The sequence below is a fragment of the Brachionichthys hirsutus genome, chromosome 23 (assembly GCF_040956055.1).
Source record: "Brachionichthys hirsutus isolate HB-005 chromosome 23, CSIRO-AGI_Bhir_v1, whole genome shotgun sequence".
Lineage (NCBI taxonomy): Eukaryota > Metazoa > Chordata > Actinopteri > Lophiiformes > Brachionichthyidae > Brachionichthys > Brachionichthys hirsutus.
In genome coordinates this window covers 5321340-5339923 of record NC_090919.1, presented here as the reverse complement: position 1 = coordinate 5339923, position 18584 = coordinate 5321340, and the positions used below count along the sequence as shown (strand labels likewise).

The window sequence follows — 18584 nt, the reverse complement described above, 5'->3', positions numbered from 1 at the left end:
GTGTGTGTGTGTGCGCGCGTGTGTGTGCTCATGCCCTTCTCTGTTTGTCATCCCGGCTGTGGTCTTTGGTGACACCTTGTTCATTTGCGAAACGGACTGTTTGAGATGCAGCATCGATTGAGCAAAGAGAAGCAGGGCCTTGGAGATAGAGTAAGAGGGAAGGGAGGGGAGAAGCATGTGTGCGCCCCCCCCCCCCCCTCTCCGCTTAAGCTTCACATTTGCACACTGTCTTATTTTAGTATGATTCAATATGCAGCCATTGCTTTCACCCTGCACATTTCCTTGTTAGAATTCGTCGTCAACTTGATCTGAATAAAATAGTTTTATTTGTATGACTTAAAAAAAAAAAAAAACTTTGTTTGAGATTGAATACATTTTTCACTTTTCCCAACTCATTATTCATCTGAAATAGGACTGGCAGGCTGCATTTTCCTCATTTCCAGCATCGACTTTCTGTCTCCAACTTAACGTCCATCCATTTTGTTGGCAGAACTTTAGATTTGAAATTGATTTGTTTTAAAGAAATTACTTCATTAATTTAAAACACGCTCCTGAAACTTCATTCTTCATCTTGATATAATTATAACAATTATATGTTTCATTCTGACCATGCTATCAACTCTGCAATGTACGTTATTTGTCAAATGCAAGTAGTTATGATGGTTTTGGCATTTCTTTGGCCAGAATTCCACTAGTTTAATTCATTAAATATTTTGGGGGGAATTGTTCAATCAACGCTTGAGAGTTGTTGCATCGCTGCGAGTGACTTGCCACCACGCACCCTGAGTAGACTCATTCACAAACAAAGATCATTGCTTAGTGAAAAACTGTATGAGCAAATAAGTAAAAAATATATACATTCGTGAACCTGCAAGTGAAGAAAACTTCAGGATTTCATCATTAACAATTCATATCATCATCAGAAATACAGAAAATCTAGAGGAATCAGTGTTAAAGACAAAAAGCAGCATTGAATAACTTTTGATCTTGAAAAAATAACAGAGACCCCAAACTGCAGATGCCCGTCCACTATGAGCCTTAGGTCCTGTCCAAGGTTTCTGCCTGTTAAAGAGAAGTTGTTCCTTGCCTCCGTTGCCAAAGTGCTTGCTCTTGCGGGTCAAGTTGGATTCTGTCTTTCCCTGCTACTCCTGTAAAGTGCCTTGAGATGACTTTCCGTTTGGATCTGGTTCTATAGAAATAAAATTGAATTGAAACACATGAACAAATAAAGTTAATGATCTTTGGAGGACGAAACGGGGATGTGAATCAACAATAAACACGTTTTAGAAGTACGTCGCAAACATTGGATTCAGAATGAGCTTAATTCATTTATGAACACCAACGTTTATCACGTTAAAAAAATATTTTTTGCAATTCATTAAATTCTGGTTTTATTTCTCATGATGTCCCAGAGATTTTAAAGCTATTGAAGAAGATGGAAACATCCAGGTTAATTTATGTATACACCATTGATTAGAAAGTACTTTCTATGAGACTTTATATTAAAAAAAAAAACACACTACCGGTAATCATACCCACATGTTTAAGTTTACTGGTAAATACTTTGTATCTTGTTTAATTCAAGTACAAACATAAATGACACATTGTGGTTTTACAATGTAATTATTTATTTCATTTCATTCATTGTTTTATTTTGAGCATGGTATAAACAGATGTGCAATACGACATAAAACAGTGAGCAAGCAAAACAATGATCAAACAGGAGCAGACACAAACATTACACTACGTCCAATAATAAAATAAGACTTTATTCCTTCTAAATCAATTTCTTGATATTGTCCTGTCTTGTCATACCCTTCCTCTTTTTCATGCAATTCATACCCCCCCCCCCCCCCCCCACACACACACACACACAGAAATGCTATTAAGGTAGGAGTTGAGCTGGGACACAACTGGGAAGCTGTGTTCGACTGGTTGCTCTTAACATCACTCTAACCGTCTGTTTTTGGTTTTTTGTTTTCAGTGCAGTTCAACTTGATTCCTGTGGGACTCCGGATAGTGGCCATCCAGAGCAGCAAGACAGGGCTGTACGTGGCCATGAACAGCGAGGGCTACCTCTACACATCGGTACGATCATCACAAGCAGCACCCCCCCACCATGCCTTTAAAAAATGTAATGTGTGATTTTATTACACGGGTCCTCTGTGGGGAAAAAAAACCACCAGCCCACCGCTGGCAATGTATGCAGATGATTAGACAGTGTACAGGAAGCGTTTGCTGGGAACATATGCATCGTGTGTTTGATATGGTGGTCGCACACAAATGTGTCGTTAGTCTGTGAGGAACATCAAACTGACTTGCTAGCTCTTCTGACCGGAGACTTTATGTCCCTTTCAAAATTCACAGAAGAAGAAAATTGGCCTGCATTTATTATTTATAAATGTATCCTGCAACTGTTACTTACTAATAGCACAACACGATGAGAAAAGTCCATCAAAATTATACAGAGAATCCTGACGCCCCTCCGCACAGAGGGATATATTGTAAACTCAGGGCTCAGCAGTGTTTTCTTAAAGACGTATTTCACAGCTAAATTGTACACTAAATATCTTTTTGAGGAGTGGAATAGATCATTCCTTATATTTAAGAGAGGGAGAGGAGTGTTTTTTCATCAGCTGGTTGTCAGCCTATCAGAGGGTTGGTGTCTTGATCCGCTGTCTCCTGCAGTCTGAACATTGAGCAAGTTAGTGAACCTCAACGATGAGTTAAATGCTGAAGTGGAATTTCCATCGATGAGAAGTTCACAATCCTGAATGCCACCTTGCCATGAGATGCCATCGCACCTCTGGCTTTGCCTCTGCAGCACACCTCAGTTCCTTTTCATCACACAGTGACAGGCTGTCGTAATGTCTGCACGGGAAACAGTTCCTCCTCGCTCTCAGAGCAGAGCTTTACAGTCACGCCACAGATTTGAAACATAGACTTAAAAACAAGAGAGGGTGTGAGATCTTGTTTGAAGTGCATCGAAGCGTCTCACTTCAAAGTCCATCTAACGCTGCCTTGCACACTGCCAGAGGAGAAGAGATGCTATCAGGTGGAAGAATGGGAAATGATCTTGGGATGAATCTATATTCAGATGCCTAGATAATATACGAACATCTTTCCCAGATGTATTCAGACACAGTTCTAATTTAATTAGGGTCTCGGTTTGTCAACTACAAATTTCACTGAGACCACACAGAGATCAGTTCCTGGAAAAACAAGCCGAAATACTTTCTTTGCTGACATCGCACTGCCACCTTCGAGTAAAGCTAGGCAACCATTCCCCTTCCCTCTCAGTGAACATGAGCTGTAGATGGTTTGGTAGTAATTTTTTGTCTGCTTTATAAAGTACTTAAACAGTTTTAAATGTCACCAGATCGTCCAGTTTGAGGATTTTGGACTGGTATGTTCATAAAAATTTGGCATTATCGATAATTCAAACGGCTCGTTTCTGGAGTATATGTAAAGGTTCTGTAGGTGTTTCCCCATACTTCTAAACAATATTAGCCCAAGATAAGTGGACAAAATGTCACCTGTAGCCTCAATCCATATTAACATAACCCCCCAATGAGCCACAGAAAGTAGTCTTTGCACATAGTTTTCCAGAGCTTGGATCCCCCTGGACTGTAAAAACCTTGCAAACACATGCATACGTGGATATGGAGGTTATTCTTCAGGCATTATCCTCTACAGAGGAGAGGTGACCCATTTTAATGTACTATAAAAAAAAAAAAAAAAACCTGGGGAAAGAGAGAATAGGTGTAGAAGAAATTTTGAAAATTTGGAAATTGCTGTTATCTCATTTCTTATATATTTTGATAGCATAGAATAATGTTATGTTATTAATAAAATTACATTTTTTTGATATTATATAATAATAATTAATGTTGCATTATAGCAAATACAAATACAGGGATGATGCTTCCAGGTGTATTTACTGTTAAGTAGTGATAGGAATGAAATTTCAAGGAGACAAAGCTGACAGAATGGCTTCCACTGGCTAATCAGCATTAATCTTCACTGCATGTCCTCCATGGCGGACACACACACACACACACGCTCACAGAGATAATTAGAACATTTATTTAAAGGATTTTAAAGTGAAGTGCCACCTCCCAGCTGTACACTGCCAGTAATGGCTCAGAGAAAAGAGAACAGTGGTTTTCTAGCTTGGCCTTCCTGAGCTCCATCATTTATCTGTCGTTATGTAAAACTCCTTTGTCACCATTTTCACTTCTCAAGTACTGTATTGAAATGCCCAACGATGGTTAGATGCCACCTGATGACATCATCTCCTGGCCGTCAGCTGCAGTCTCTGCACAAGGGACTGAGAAAGGGAGCGAGTGGGTGTTTTTAATAGGTACTGTTGATATATTAGTAAAATGTACGGCATGTAAATTGAGTATGGATTAAATTGAGAAACCTGCCATCACCCAAGGTAAAAGAGTTTTGACCTTTTCATGTAAATCACTGCTTTCATTGTGGATAACACACACACACTTTAATCCGTTTTCAATCTTGGACTACTTGAGGATAAAGGGGGGGGGCAGGGCAGACTGATTGACAACACGGGCTAGATTTAGCCAACAGTAATGACAAACATGGCTGAATGCAGTCTGAAGAGGAGGAAGGTGGAGTGAGAGAGGGAGGGAAGAGGAAGAGGAAGAGAAGGATGGCCTGACAGGCACAGACTCACGGTGAATAGAACATCTCCACTGGGAGCAACAACCACCGCGACGCTGGTCCTTCTTCCTCCCTGATGTACCTTTATCCTCTTCTGTCTCACTCGTACAGCTTTTACTCGCCTGTCAATCCGTCTCACTTCTTGTCCATTCATTTGTGTCTGTCTTTTGTCCTTTTCCTGAGTTTTGCTCTTTTATTCCTTCGCTACTCTACTCTTGCCTCGCTCTTTGCCACTCTGTGAACCTTGTATTCAGAATATATAACCTCATCTGGATCTGTCCTTTATCTTCCGTGTTCTCTTTGTCTCTCTCTCTCTTCTTTTGTCCTCTACCGACTTCCTCCAAAGTCTTCTGTCTTCATTCAGAGTGTAATCAGAGACATTTTACAGATTTTGGAGAAATTAGTGGTTAGCTGTGTTAGATTTTAGTTTGAACAAAGTCAGCCTGACTATGGCAGAAATGGTTTCATCACAGGCCAGTTCGCACAGAGAGAGTCCATCCATCAGTCTTTACACAACCTTAACAGTACAACCCCCATCTTTATCATTCCATGACTCTCCTTCACCTCTGCTTTGTACATCCCCCCCCCCCCCCCCCATACACACACACTGCTACTCTGTCCATGTCCAACAGCACACAAACTGCAGACATTTGAGCTGAGAACGTGCTAAAAAGACAAGACTAATTTGTCTTCACCTCTCGTGGACTCGTTTTTTTCGCCAGTAAATTTGACACAATGACATTTTAATTAGATAATTACATTAAATGAGGGGAAATCCATTGGTTTGTGTGTGTGTGTGTGTGTGTGTGGAGGGGGGGGGGGGGGACTGTCCACACACTGTCTGAGGCTGTGGAGTAACGTATCTGTGGGCTCCTCCTGAAAATTGCATTCTGGTAAAAATAGCGTCCATCCATGGACCTGTCCCACTTTATTAGCTATGTGTTCTGGAAAAGCCTCCCAGGTAGAGAGACAGCAGTGGTGAGGGGGGTAGGGGTGAGTTCTTACGCCCCACCAGCCTATGTTGGATGGCTACTCTCTCTCCTACCACTACCTTAGAGTCACCTTTAAACTGCTCCGTCTACAAGATGTCGTACACCTGTGTCTTCTTGCCCTGCTCAAACGTCTCCAATGGGGTCTCCTGTAGAAATACCCCCAAGGCACTGACCGCTAAACAAGGATCACTTCCGCCCACATGACAGACCTCAGAGAGGGAGAAGAGAAGCAGGGCAAGAGATCTTGGGCACAAGAAAAGGGAGATATGGGGGAAGAGGAGGCGGTCAGGAGAATGGCTAAAGGAATACTTGGTTAATGATGAACACGTTGGGGAGGAGGCGAAACAAGGCAGGAGTTCAAATCCACCTGAAAACGCTGCAGCTCGACCCAGGGCCTTGCATGAGTTACCGCTGGATACCTGTTATACATTATAATCACCAATAACAGACACACACGGGTGCCATTTATGTCATCATTTATAAACTATCAGGCAGAAATGGGTACGAAAGCTTTTTAAGACTTTAACAGGAAATGATTTTCTCCTGGCTGTGAGTTGCACTTTGCAAGCTTCATGCTGCTCGCCCGTTTCTGCCTGCTGCGTCTTATAAATCTCGTTATATGGGTTGGATGGTTTGGTCTTCCAGAGAGTCACCACATCCATCATCACACTGACAGAGAGAAAGTGTGCGTGAGAGAGATGTAAATGAGGACGGTCTCTAGGTCACAGAATATATTCAGTTTAGCACTTCAGCAAGTTGTTTTTTTTATATATATGAAAGTGTGCTTGATTGCAACTGAAATATGCAAAGTGAGGTGATTCATGTTTTCCTTCTTGACATGTTCAAATAATTGATTGTTGTCTCCTTAATTTGACCAAATGTGCATTCATAATTTGCATAATTGCAAATTTAGATTTGGACAAAACTGCATGCATGCCCTTTATTTATTTATTTTTATGTTGTATGATGATTTGTAAATGTGCAGCTACAGCTAGCAGCAGGTAGCGGTGGCTAAACAATCAGGTTGAAGCCCAGCAGCTTAAAATAATAAAATAAAATGAGGTGAAACCATACAATAAAAGTTGAAAGTCCTCGTTCTCCCTTTGCATCCATGTCCTCGTCTTTCAGTCAGCAGTCTTGCCTCTTTCCTCAACTCTCCTTCCTTTTCTCACACCCCAAGATGGGAGGAAATGTGTCGGATGGAGGGAGATGGACAGGTTATTAAGAGAAAAGACTGGAAGAAAAAGAGGGAGGGAGAAGAAGGAAAGACTAGATAGGACTAGAGAGGGAGAGATAAAAAAAAAAAGAGAGGAGAAACAAGTTATCCCTGAAGGCGCAGAGAGGGCCTGGCAGTCAAGGTGAGAAGCAGAGGACATCCCTCCCTTCCCTCCTCCCTGCGTCTCCCGCCCTGAGCACCTGACTCCGCCCTTTCCAGATGTTCGATAGCACACGTGTGTTTTTCTTCATCTTCACTCATTGGGTTTGTGTCAGAAGGTTATTTTGTGCCGGTCATCTTCATCTGTCCTTTTGCTTGTCAGGTATCAGACTCGTATGTCTGTGCTGCGTGCTTTCGGGCCATTTTTCTTGTGTTTGTGCACGTGTGCGTGCGTTTTCTGGGTGCGAGGCGTGCATCAGCCCTGGTCGAGGTCCAGCGCTCCTCGGGGTGTCCCTGTAAATGGCAGGATTTTGGCACAGACGAGGACTCCTCTCCACCTGAACCGCTTAAAACTTTGTTCATTTCTCTGCCGGTCGGCAACTCGCAGAATCTCCCGAGGAATCGCCGAGAGGTCGAAAACAGGACAAGGCCAAAAAAACTGCCTTAAATGTTTTGGTTAGCAAAAGATTGAATTATAAGATGGATGTCTCCTTTTAAAGATTCATTTATACTCCATCCATGTATGAAAATAAATCCGTTCCTTTGGGATAATGCAACGGGGCTGTTGCTTTAACTTCACAAAGATCTTTTCTTTGTAGCCGTAAAGTACCGACTTTCGAATGTTGCTTAGAACACAAAGTGATGCCGTTGCAAAGAAAGCGCAGCCCTGATGATAACGCTACAGAAGGTGCCACGGGTAGTGCAGATAGAGGTAGACGGTAACTACTCCTATCTTCAGGCGATTATTTTCCGAGCTCCTGCGACGCTTCCTCAGCTGTTTGTTTGTCCTGCTCGTTTGCCGCGATAATCATCGGCTTCTCTGCTGAATCAGCTTCTTGGAGCTCACCTCGCTCTGTGGGCTTTAAATGGTGACTCTTATCATCTTGAAGTCTTTGCATCTGCCGACGCGCACTGTATATTTCACTGTTCACTATTCAGGAACAAAAACCTCCCGCTTTATTTCACATGATATTCTGATTCGAACAATATCAAGCTCACAGTCGTGACTCTGACTTTACATTTCAAGTTATGTTCGAGATACTTGTACTTGTATCATGCATAAATCCTTAGAGGGGCAGGTAAATTTGAAACTATACTTGCAAGTACACTTTGGACAAAAAAACAACAACTCTCGATTTGACCAGTCCGGTATATTTTGATTTTCAGAGCCACCCCTTAGACGTCTTCTTCTACAGGACATTTTAATGTCGTTTTTCTTTTTTTTTTTTTATTGGATCATGAAATGAAGAGACACGGAGGGACAGCTGAAGACAGGGAGGCTGAAAAAACGCGATCTGACAGTCGACCAAATCAGTCAGAACAAATTTATGAAATATGATTTGTAAATTCTTTCATTTCTCAGGACAGTATTTTCCGTCTCGGCTTAAAATGGGTCTTGCCCGGGAGTCAGAGATGAGACATTGGATGATGAGTCCAGATGCAAAGTCTACAGTGTTTAAAGTGGGTGTGTCCATGTCTGTCTTTGGTTTAGAGAGGATTCTCTCTTCTGGTTCCTGCTGAAACGCCACATAATTCTCCTGGACGGTGACGGGGGCCAGTTTGGAATCAATGGTTAATGGTGGCTTTGTGCCTGCGAGCGGGATTGAAAGATGCCTTTAGGTGTCATCTGATGGAAATGAGATGAGACTGTTTGTGTCAGTGCAGGAGAATAATCCAGCTGCACTTCCCTTCTGTCTCCTTTTTTATCTCTCATGTCGTCTTTTCAACCTTTCTCCGCTCTGCTTTTTCATCACATGCCCTCTTTTCTTTTGCTGCCTCTAAACCCTCTCTTCTGCCTTTTGGAGTGAATGATGAGGTAACCCACCGGTCCGTCCGTCACTGTTGATGTCGTGAGCCATGAGTGTGTGTGTGTGTACGCCCGCCCGTCATCTGGCACCATGTGGCCTCCCACTGATGTAAGAAGGATCCGTCATGTCTCCCTGTCACAACAGCAGACACGCATGAGCGGAAGAACACGACCGAGCAAACTTTAACTCACTCTCGCATCCAATCATCGCGTCTCCTCAGAAACTGGGCAACGGATGATTTTATCAGGCTCCGTGACCCTGATGAGTGAGTTTGAGTTTGGTTTTACTTTCTTTGTGTGTGCACTTCTATCTTTACCTCCATCAAGGAGGTAATGTTTTTCACTTCGTTTGTTTGTTTGTCTGTTTGCTTGTTAGCAGGATTGCAGACAAACTGCTGGACGGATTTTGTTGAATAAAAGTCTGAAGATGGGTCTTGGTCTAACTTAGATCCCATAAAATTTTGAGAGCGATCTGGATACCCTGTAGCACCGCTTTATGTAATAACGCTGCATTATGTAATAATGCTGCATTATGTAATAACACTGCATTATGTAATAATGCTGCATTATTTAAAATTATATGAAAATGTACTACATTGTTATATCATTATGTAATAACGCCGCATTATGTAATAACGCTGCATTGTGTAATAACACCGCTTTACGTAACAACGCTGCATTATGTAATAACGCCGCATTTTGTAATAAGTTGTTACATATTGCATCGGTTATTACAAAATGCAGATGTTAAACTTTATGAAGAAAATGTAATAATTTGGTGCATTATGTAATAAACCACAAAAATTGATGTCTTAATGTGAGAAAAATATAATAATGTTAGAACATTGATTTTAAGCATCATATCATGACTCATAACTGGAAATTTGTTTTAATAACTAGTAAGATGTCATTAGTCAAAACCTGTTCAAATGTAATTGTTTATTATAATAATACAGAGTGTGTTTGAAAGTTCAGAGAGAAAAAGTGCACTAAATGCATGTTACATACACAAACACTGTCAGTGGACAGTAATGTCAGGAGACATACACACATTTGGAATATGTGAAACAAATATGTGATTAGAAAGCAGGAAAAAGACAAAAATATAGAATAAAGAAAACTTTATTCCACTTCCATTTGTGTTAATGCAGCATAGATGCCATTTTGGTGATTTATTACATAATGCGCCAAATTATTAAATTTTCTTCATTAAAAAAAATCTGCATTCTACTAGAAATTGTGCTCCGCGTTTGCAGAAGATTTCAGGAATTTGGTGCATGAGAAGCAACACGCATATAAATCCTTATGTGGATTTCCATCTGTTGCATTATCGGAGTGTTTTCATGTTGCCGATGGAGTGGAAAGTTAATTCTCGAGCATCAACTGCTGCATGAACCGCTGTGTGTTTGGAGCAGCCCCTGCTGAATCCAAGAGGAACTGCGGCGGCAGTTATAGTAAAAAATCTGGTTCGTCTTTCAGAGGGGGGGGGGGGGGGGGGTGAGGGCTGCTGTAACTTGTTATATGATGAAGAGGTGTCAGAATGTCCAGGTCCAGATTGATTTAGTTAAAATTCACGTTGGTAGGTAGCGCTGGAAAATTCCTGTCCCGGAGAAAGTCTGCATTAAATTCAAGATACATCAGTAACGCATTCGTTATTGTTCGATATCAATCACAAATGAAGATAACAAGTACCGTCATGTAACGAAGTCGTACTTCTCAGATTGCAAACGCAGAAATAAGCTCTGATAAGGCTGTTCAGAAATGAGCAAATCTCAGAAAACTGACATGCTGCTCATGTTTGGAGTTTCCTTCATTGAAATTACTTTCAGTTTATGGGTACCGCGTTCTTGACACATGTAAATATTTCAGACTTACATGTTAGAGAGAGAGAGAGAGAGAGAGAGGTAAGGACTTCAGGCTCCAAATCAATTCCCGAACGAGGTTACAAGATGACGGCGGGATGAAGGAAAGAGAATAAGAGATAGGCAAACACCGGCATCTGAACCACTTTGTTCCAGTTGCAGGTGTGTGTGTGTAGCATTTCTGCAGTGTGCCCCAAACCGTTGACAATGACATGCGGGATTCATCATCTCCCAACCCTCCACCGGAATTGGAAAGTAAAAAATGTATATATAAATAATAGAGGAGATTAAAACACATCTATGGCAGACAGTCTCAGTGTTGCTCTGCTCCAACCTGACGTGTTCTCTGTTTGCATGTCTTCTAGGAACACTTCACTCCGGAGTGTAAGTTTAAGGAGTGTGTGTTCGAGAACTACTACGTCACCTACTCGTCCATCCTGTACAGACAGACGCAGTCGGGCCGGTCGTGGTACATCGGTATCAACCGAGACGGGCAGGTGATGAAAGGAAACCGGGTCAAGAAGACGAAGGGGGCCGCACACTTCCTGCCCAAACTCATTGAAGGTAGTGTAGATGAATGGAGATGCTACAGAGACACGCGGCGCAGACAAGCTGATGCTTTTCATTCAGATGTCTTTGGTCTTTTAGCTCAAAACGTTCACCCAATATTGAATCATTTTTCGTTGTCATCACTTTTATTCTATTTTATTCATTTATTTATTAATTTGTTTCTTCTCTTGGGGTCGACAGAGCAAACCAACCGTCTCTACTTCACCCTGTCCTTTGCATCGTCCTCCCCGACACCAGCCACTCTCATGTCCTCCCTCACTACATCCATGTATCTTCTCCTGGGTCGTCCTCTAGTCCTGTTCCCTGGCAGTTCCATCCTCAGCATCCTTCTACCGATATAGTCCCCGTCTCTCCTCTGGACATGTCCAAACCATCGAAGTCTGGTCTCGCTGACCTTGTCTCCAAAACGTCACTCCGAAGGAGAACCTCAGCATCTTCATCCCCGCTACTTCCAGCTCCGCCTCCTGTCTTTTCCTCAGAGCCACTGTTTCTAAGCCGTCCATCATGACCTTTCCCTTTATCCTCACTTACACGCACATACGCTCTATAGATTTTAGTAAACTATAAGCAGTAAATAAAACACAAACCCAAGTTTCTTTGGTCCGGACGTGTCTTCAGTCTGAGACAAACAGTCATCCACAAAACCACCTCTCACAATTAGGTCGATCAGTTCGACACAAAACACCTGGGACAGTTCGCTCTCGCTCCCTGAACCAAAACGAGTCTCTCTCTCTTTTGTCATTGAAGTCAAACACTGGCGCCATACTTAGCAAAAGACATGTATTTACTCGTCCCACAGACACCACTTGTCTCTCGTCCAACATTCTTTCTTGTTTTTGTTCCTCTATAGTCATTTTTAAAATGTTCAATTAAATGCTCAACAAATGAAGTTCGGGCATGTTCCTCACTTGACGACGGAGTTGAGTTCCGAATACCCCGTCGCTGCACGATAAATACATTAAACGAAACCCCTGTTGACGACAACTTGGCCAACATTTTGTGTGGTCAAACGATGTTTATATTTGCACAAGAAGGCCATTTATACTGCGCATATGAACGTACGCAGTCACAAATCTGCAGCCAGTGCAGATCATCGTAACATATTCCGTGTTGCTAAACACATGCTTCACATTGCGGAAAGCCCGTTGGAACTCCGAGTCGTCGTTAAGCGAGGACGTCGTGAAGTGAGGAGCGCCTGTGTGCAAGTCATACTGGTGCATTTGGAGGTTAACTTCAGACTCTTGTTGAGGTGTTTTATGAGCTCCCTCTAGCCCAGAGGGGAGTGTCTGGCTCTTTAGTTGCCAAATGCTCTAATGAATGCTATTTGCTGCTGAGCCAGGCAGTTACTTAACTGAGGTAATCCGCTTGGTGGTCTTGATGGCCTGACTAATTCGTGAATTAATTAAGATGCATCGCTATTAGACTTGGGTATTTTCAAGAGTTGCCAATGATGGGCGGCTTAGAGACAGTGGCTCTGAGGAAGAGACAGGAGGCGGAGCTAGAAGAGGAGGAGATGAAGATGATGAGGTTCTCCTTGGGAGTGACCAGGTTGGACAGGATTCGAAATGAGACAATAAGAGGGACAGTGAAGGTTAGACGTTTTGGAGACAAGGTCAGAGAGACCAGACTTTGGTGGTTTGGACATGTCCAGAGGAGAGACAGGGACTATATCGGTAGAAGGATGCTGAGGATGGAACTACCAGGGAACAGGGCTAGAGGACGACCCAGGAGAAGATACATGGACGTAGTGAGGGAGGACATGAGAGTGGCTGCTGTTGGGGAGCACGATGCAAAGGGCAGGGTGAGGTGGAGAACATTGATTTGCTGTGGCGACCCCTGATGGAACAAGAAGAAAGTACTGTAGTAGTAGTTCCCAGGGTTTCTGATGCTTGAAACAATATTGATGAAAGCAGTGACATTGAAATCAAGTTAAAACTCATATATGAGTTTATATATAATAATGAGTGTATTATGTAATAACATAATCGATTTCTAATGACTTAAGTGCTTCTTGACAGGGTTAAGTTGAGCCACATAGTTGATGCTAACTCGGGATTTAAACATATGAAACATTGCTATTCAGAATATTCATTTAGCTGGAAAAGGTTTGGAAATGTTTGGAAAATTGTCAAGGATTGTCAAACGAATGCCCCTTGAACCTGTTTGAACCGCTTGTTTCCTTCTCCCTCCCCCAGTGGCCATGTACAGGGAGCCCTCTCTGCACGACGTTGCTGAGCAGAGCCCGCCCAGGAAAACACCCAAAACCTCCAGTGACTCGCCCGCGCGTCAGAATGGCAAGAAGGACCCCAAAGCAAAAACAAAGACTTCCTCCTAGCGCTCAGACAGAAGTGGGAGAAATTCTGGAGGACTTTGGGCACTGGGGCTACTAGCGAATTCTTGAACAGGGTTGTTAGCGCTACCCCCCCCCCCCCCCACACAAAAACTCTACAATGCAATGCAAAGTTGAAGAGGAGGAGCAGCAGGCCATATAGAAGCCACTTTGACCTTCAACGGCCTCCATCCACACCAACCCTATACCTCTGTGTTCAATAACTTCTGTGACTATAAACGCCTGGGATATACAAGCAATAACCACATGTAGCGGTGGAGAAGCCACCTAGCATTGTGCAGCATGTCACAACCATGTAGAAATCCCTGTCGGCGGCCATCAGTGCCGTCTTTCCACTCAACCGACTCTCCAAGCAAAGTCTTCTTGGTTGTACGGCAGCTGATGCAATGGTCGGCTCTGCCCTTCTCGAGCATATGCTTTACGAATGGATTGTGTTTTCATCCCCCCCCCTCCCCCCCCACAGGGCTCTTTTAGCCTGACATCGTGTCATGCTAATGTAAGGCTGTGGCAGAGACACTCGCAGACTTTTGTTCTGCAGCCATCTGCTCGGTCCAACATCTTCTGTGTGTGTCAGCGACTTTGTAGGATGGCCTGGATTCTTGTCAGCCCTGCTTATACATGTTCTCATGTGTGTGTGTGTGTGTGTGTATGTGTGTGTGTGCGTGCGTGTGTGTGCGCCCTTCTTCCATTCATCTTTGGTGTGATTTGATTAGTTTGTGACATGGAGTCAATTTTCCACTGTGCGGCACAAGAAGCCCCTCCCCCTTCTCTTTGGCTCTCTTGATGGAGTCTCGGACTGATCAGAATCTCTCGACCCCCTAAACAAGCTGGGTAACCCCGGGCAACCACACACACACATCTATTATGCTGACAGCACACACGCACACACAGTCAGCAGTGTGTGTGCTGTCTCCACGCACTTTCGGAGCGCCGACATCCACGACCACAGGAAATGATCTTGCGGCATAACACGGCCGACACAATGACATGCGCCTTTAAGGCCCACACAGTATCCGTTTACGCGACCTGAACACAGAGATTTTGGTGAGAACGTAAATTAATTCAAGCTCTCTTTACTTCATTTCACTCAAGATTGAAAGTTCACAGATTCAAATTCTTGTGACAATTTGGAAGAGGGAAAAATGTAGCTGTATTAAAACGATTTTAACGAGACTTCCTTCAGTCTTTGTCCTGGTAAAGCTACAATATTTCTCTTTTGTTGTTCAGGAGATTTTCTTTTGTGTGTGTGTCTCTTCTTCCCGTTTGCTGTTTCTGTTCAACACTAAGGGCAATCATTTTTCATGTCTGACTTTCTTGGGACAATATGCCAGGCGGGGTAATTGTTTAAGCCTAATGTTTATGTATAGTGGGAGGCGAGGGAGTCCTGCGTGTTTCAGCAGGTTAGATTAATGATCACGCTCAAAGAGGGATGCGCCAAAGACTGGAAGATCGAGAGGGAGGGAGATTTTTAGGGGAAACAATTTGTGGTGATGAGAACCGAGTTTAAAGAGAAAATGATGGTAATGTGGATGAAGTTCCCGGACATTGACAAACACTTCTCATGTGATGCATAATCCTCTGCTCCCCTGTAAACTCTGGTTATGAATAATAGCAGCTGCTAACCTGAGCAGAAAAAAAGCTGTGGCATTCCCAGAAGCGATGAAGCTAACTTTACTTACACTTTCCTGAAAGGAGAGAAGAAGAAAAAGGGCAAGAGTAGAAAAAGAGGCTTTTTGAGATGTTAAAAAAAAGAAAAAAAGAAAGATAATACAAGAAATCAACTAAAAGATGGACTAAAAATGTTCCACTTAATGAATAGTAGCACTGGAGCATTATTCTCGGAAATTATTTCATTTATTCAGCACTGATTATTCTTAAAACCTCACTTAAACACTAAAGACCTTAATTAAGCCATTAAATAGACCCTCAGGTTAGTGTGTATGGCTGCCCCCCCCCCCCCCCCCTGTGGATTGCTAGACTCAGAACATTATGTTTGAATACTATTTGCAAAGTAATTACTTAAACCATTAATTAAGTCGGGCTTGTGCCTAATAGAATTTAGACTGCCTGGGAATAGATGTAGAGACTCTGTTAAATGTGAGGCAAATCGACGTTTCCATGGCGTCTGTGGGATATTTCAAGGGCTTCAAAATCCATATTTTCTTATGTATGTGTAAATCAAAGAAAGCTGTAAACTATAGATACAAGGGCTAGAATATTAGTTGGAGCTATTAAGGTGGAGAAAGGAAAGTAAATGGCAAAGTCACTAAAGTAAACTTTAATGGAAGTGCCAAACTAACTTGTTTGAGAGCCCCTTTAATCCTCAAAGAAAGTTTTTTGTTGTTGATGTATAGATTTAAAAAAACAAAACACACACTTGTGAGGTGACATTTCAACATAACAGGCAGTGAATTCAGGCTTCCTTGGTAGGGAGGGGAGGAGCGACTTGATTCGACAGAGTCAACACCTCGACAGTCAGTCATCGGTTTCTAATGAGAGTAATGTAACGTCTATTCATTCTGGTTTGCAGTTTAGTTCTCAAGAAAACAAACTTGTGTTTGAACGCAGCAACATGTTGTTGTTGTTTTCTCAGAGATTGTAGCCGATTTGATCTTTTCTAATCAGACGAGTTCTGTGTTTCCTGTTAGCGTACTGAACAGCTTGATTGGGAGACTAAGTATGCCGAAGGGGGGAGCTTTTACCTGTTAGCTTGCAGCGTTATTGATCATTGAAATCATTTTCTGAAAGATGCCTTTCGTGCGTGTTTGCCTGCGCGCATCACAGCTGTGTGCGTTTTGCAGTGCTCACACACACATTTTTCATTTCTGTGAGGCCTGAAATCAGCCGTTCTCTTCCAGCTTTTCTGCTCTCTGGCCTTCAACCTTTACGTCAAACCATTGTGCGTGAATTACAACTTGTGAAGATCACTATTCATCTTGAGTGACTCCCCCAGCAGCTGACTTCACTGCTCTCAAGTCACTGATTAATGCTTCTGTATCCTGATTCGGCGATCTTGTCACCATTCGTCTGACATATATTAGAAAGCTGGAGATTTGCTGATGTGAATGCGTGTTAAATTCAACGGCACGCTTCACACGCGCCTCTCTCCCAAGGGGACTCCCTTCCCTCCCTTCTCTTCCGAGGCGCCCCCCCCCCCTGCTTACCTAGCAAATTGCACCTGCAGAGGGTCATCCGAGGTTTTAAAGGACTCAGACAGAGGAAGCCGCGCACAGCCGTCCTCTTCTCTCTCACGCTGACTTGCATACACTATCAACGTAAGAGGCAGCATGTTGGTTTGTACGTCTTCTGGAGCTCAGTCATCAGCTCCGGCCGGTGTGACAGTGATCGAGCGTCTCCATTATGTCAGAGAAGAGAGGGAATAAAAAAACAGCAGGGAGAAAGAAATCAAAAGATGACCCAGAGGCCAAATCAATGAGCACGAGTCCTTGGGCAGAAAGCAATAAACTCCATTATCAAGCTTCAGTCACATTATCTGGGGGGGGGGGGGGATAAAGGGTGATATTGATACGGAGCCAAATTGAGATTTTTTTTATTTTACCAAATCTTTGCCTTTTGTGTGTGTGTGTGCGTGCGTTACTTTGAGGTGGAGTCCCTTCACATCTGCAATGCAGCAGAAAACACAAAAAGGAGAGCGAGAGAGAGAGAGAGAGAACGGAGTGACGCCCTCCAACAGATTATCCATCTTTTTATACGCGTCACATTAAAAGTACTTTTATTTTCAGATACCTGTCCAGTATTAAACAATATGTTAACTTATTTATTTATTTTTAATCCAGCCACACATACACTCACACACCGAGGCAGCACAGATGCGGCTCAATGGGGTGACCTTGACAAACGCATCCTGGAGGAACATTACCTCTCCAAAGCTAATGTCAAAGTGAAGCCTTTGTGCTGTTCATGTGATTAAAATGTCTTCCAAGTTGACTTTTTCCAATGTTTTTCTTAAAACTCTGTGAACTCTATTTTGAGTGTTTCTCACTGTACTCGAATGGGAGTCTTTTATGACTCGTGCTTGTCGGTCCATTTTATTGTGGTTGAGTTGACGTGTTTATTTCGGCATTGACATTCACATCCACGTCGATATTCTCTTGTCTCATAATGTCGGAATGTGGAACAAAATATCTGCAAAAGAAGGAAAGCTAAGACTGAGAGCTCAAACCTCTTCTTTCTGGTGGACATTGTCTGGAAGGTTAATGAAGTAAACATATTTGATCTTTATTTCTGAGCCTATATTTGTTCACATTTTAGCAACTTCACACCATTAAATATGAATCGTGGTGTCAGATGCTATTAAGTCTATTAATGCCTTCCCAATGTGGATTTGCTGAACCGCCACAGTGCTCTCGTTCTGCAGTGTTTATTTTTAAAACACCAACTCAGCTTATGTGACAGCTTTTGCATGTCAATTATTATTTACGGGGATCGTTTCTGGAAGTAGAACACGGGTTGGTTTCGCCGAAAACATCGGCTTTGACCAAAACATGGAGGAAACGAGCATTTTGTGAAAAGAAACAGGTGAAGCAGAACTTTCGCTTCAGTGGTTTCCTTCTATGGATTGACTTTTTCGTGAATTATGAAGGATTTAAAATTAAAAACATAATACCTTGGGCAGGTGGGGTAGGACGGGGAATGCGGATCTCCCCGCCCAACATCCACTCGAACCCCGAGAAAAAAAAAGAAAAGAAATCTTAATACCAAATATCAGGATTCTGGTAGCACCAGTAATTAAACTACGCTGATCGCCATTAAACACTGAATTATTACAGTTGCTCTGGGAGAGCTCCCTGAGTCTGAGCCGCTGACAGCAGGACCTTTAACACACGCTGGCTGTTAATAGTTAGCTTCTATGGTAATTAAATTGGTGGCAGGCCAAAAGCCATTGACGAATGGATCATAAATTACGTTGGCGTGGATTGCC

At 42.7% G+C, this 18584-nt stretch overlaps 1 protein-coding gene across 1 annotated transcript in view; it reads left to right on the top strand.

The window, feature by feature from the left end:
- The window catches only part of fgf11a (fibroblast growth factor 11a), a 29589-nt gene extending 15962 nt beyond the window's left edge, over positions 1-13627 (top strand). Inside the window, exons 3-5 of the mRNA XM_068755620.1 lie at positions 1985-2088; positions 11088-11286; positions 13488-13627. Of these exons, the coding sequence (XP_068611721.1) occupies positions 1985-2088; positions 11088-11286; positions 13488-13627 (443 nt within the window). The remainder of the gene's footprint in view (positions 1-1984; positions 2089-11087; positions 11287-13487) is intronic.
- Positions 13628-18584: the final 4957 nt, after the last annotated feature.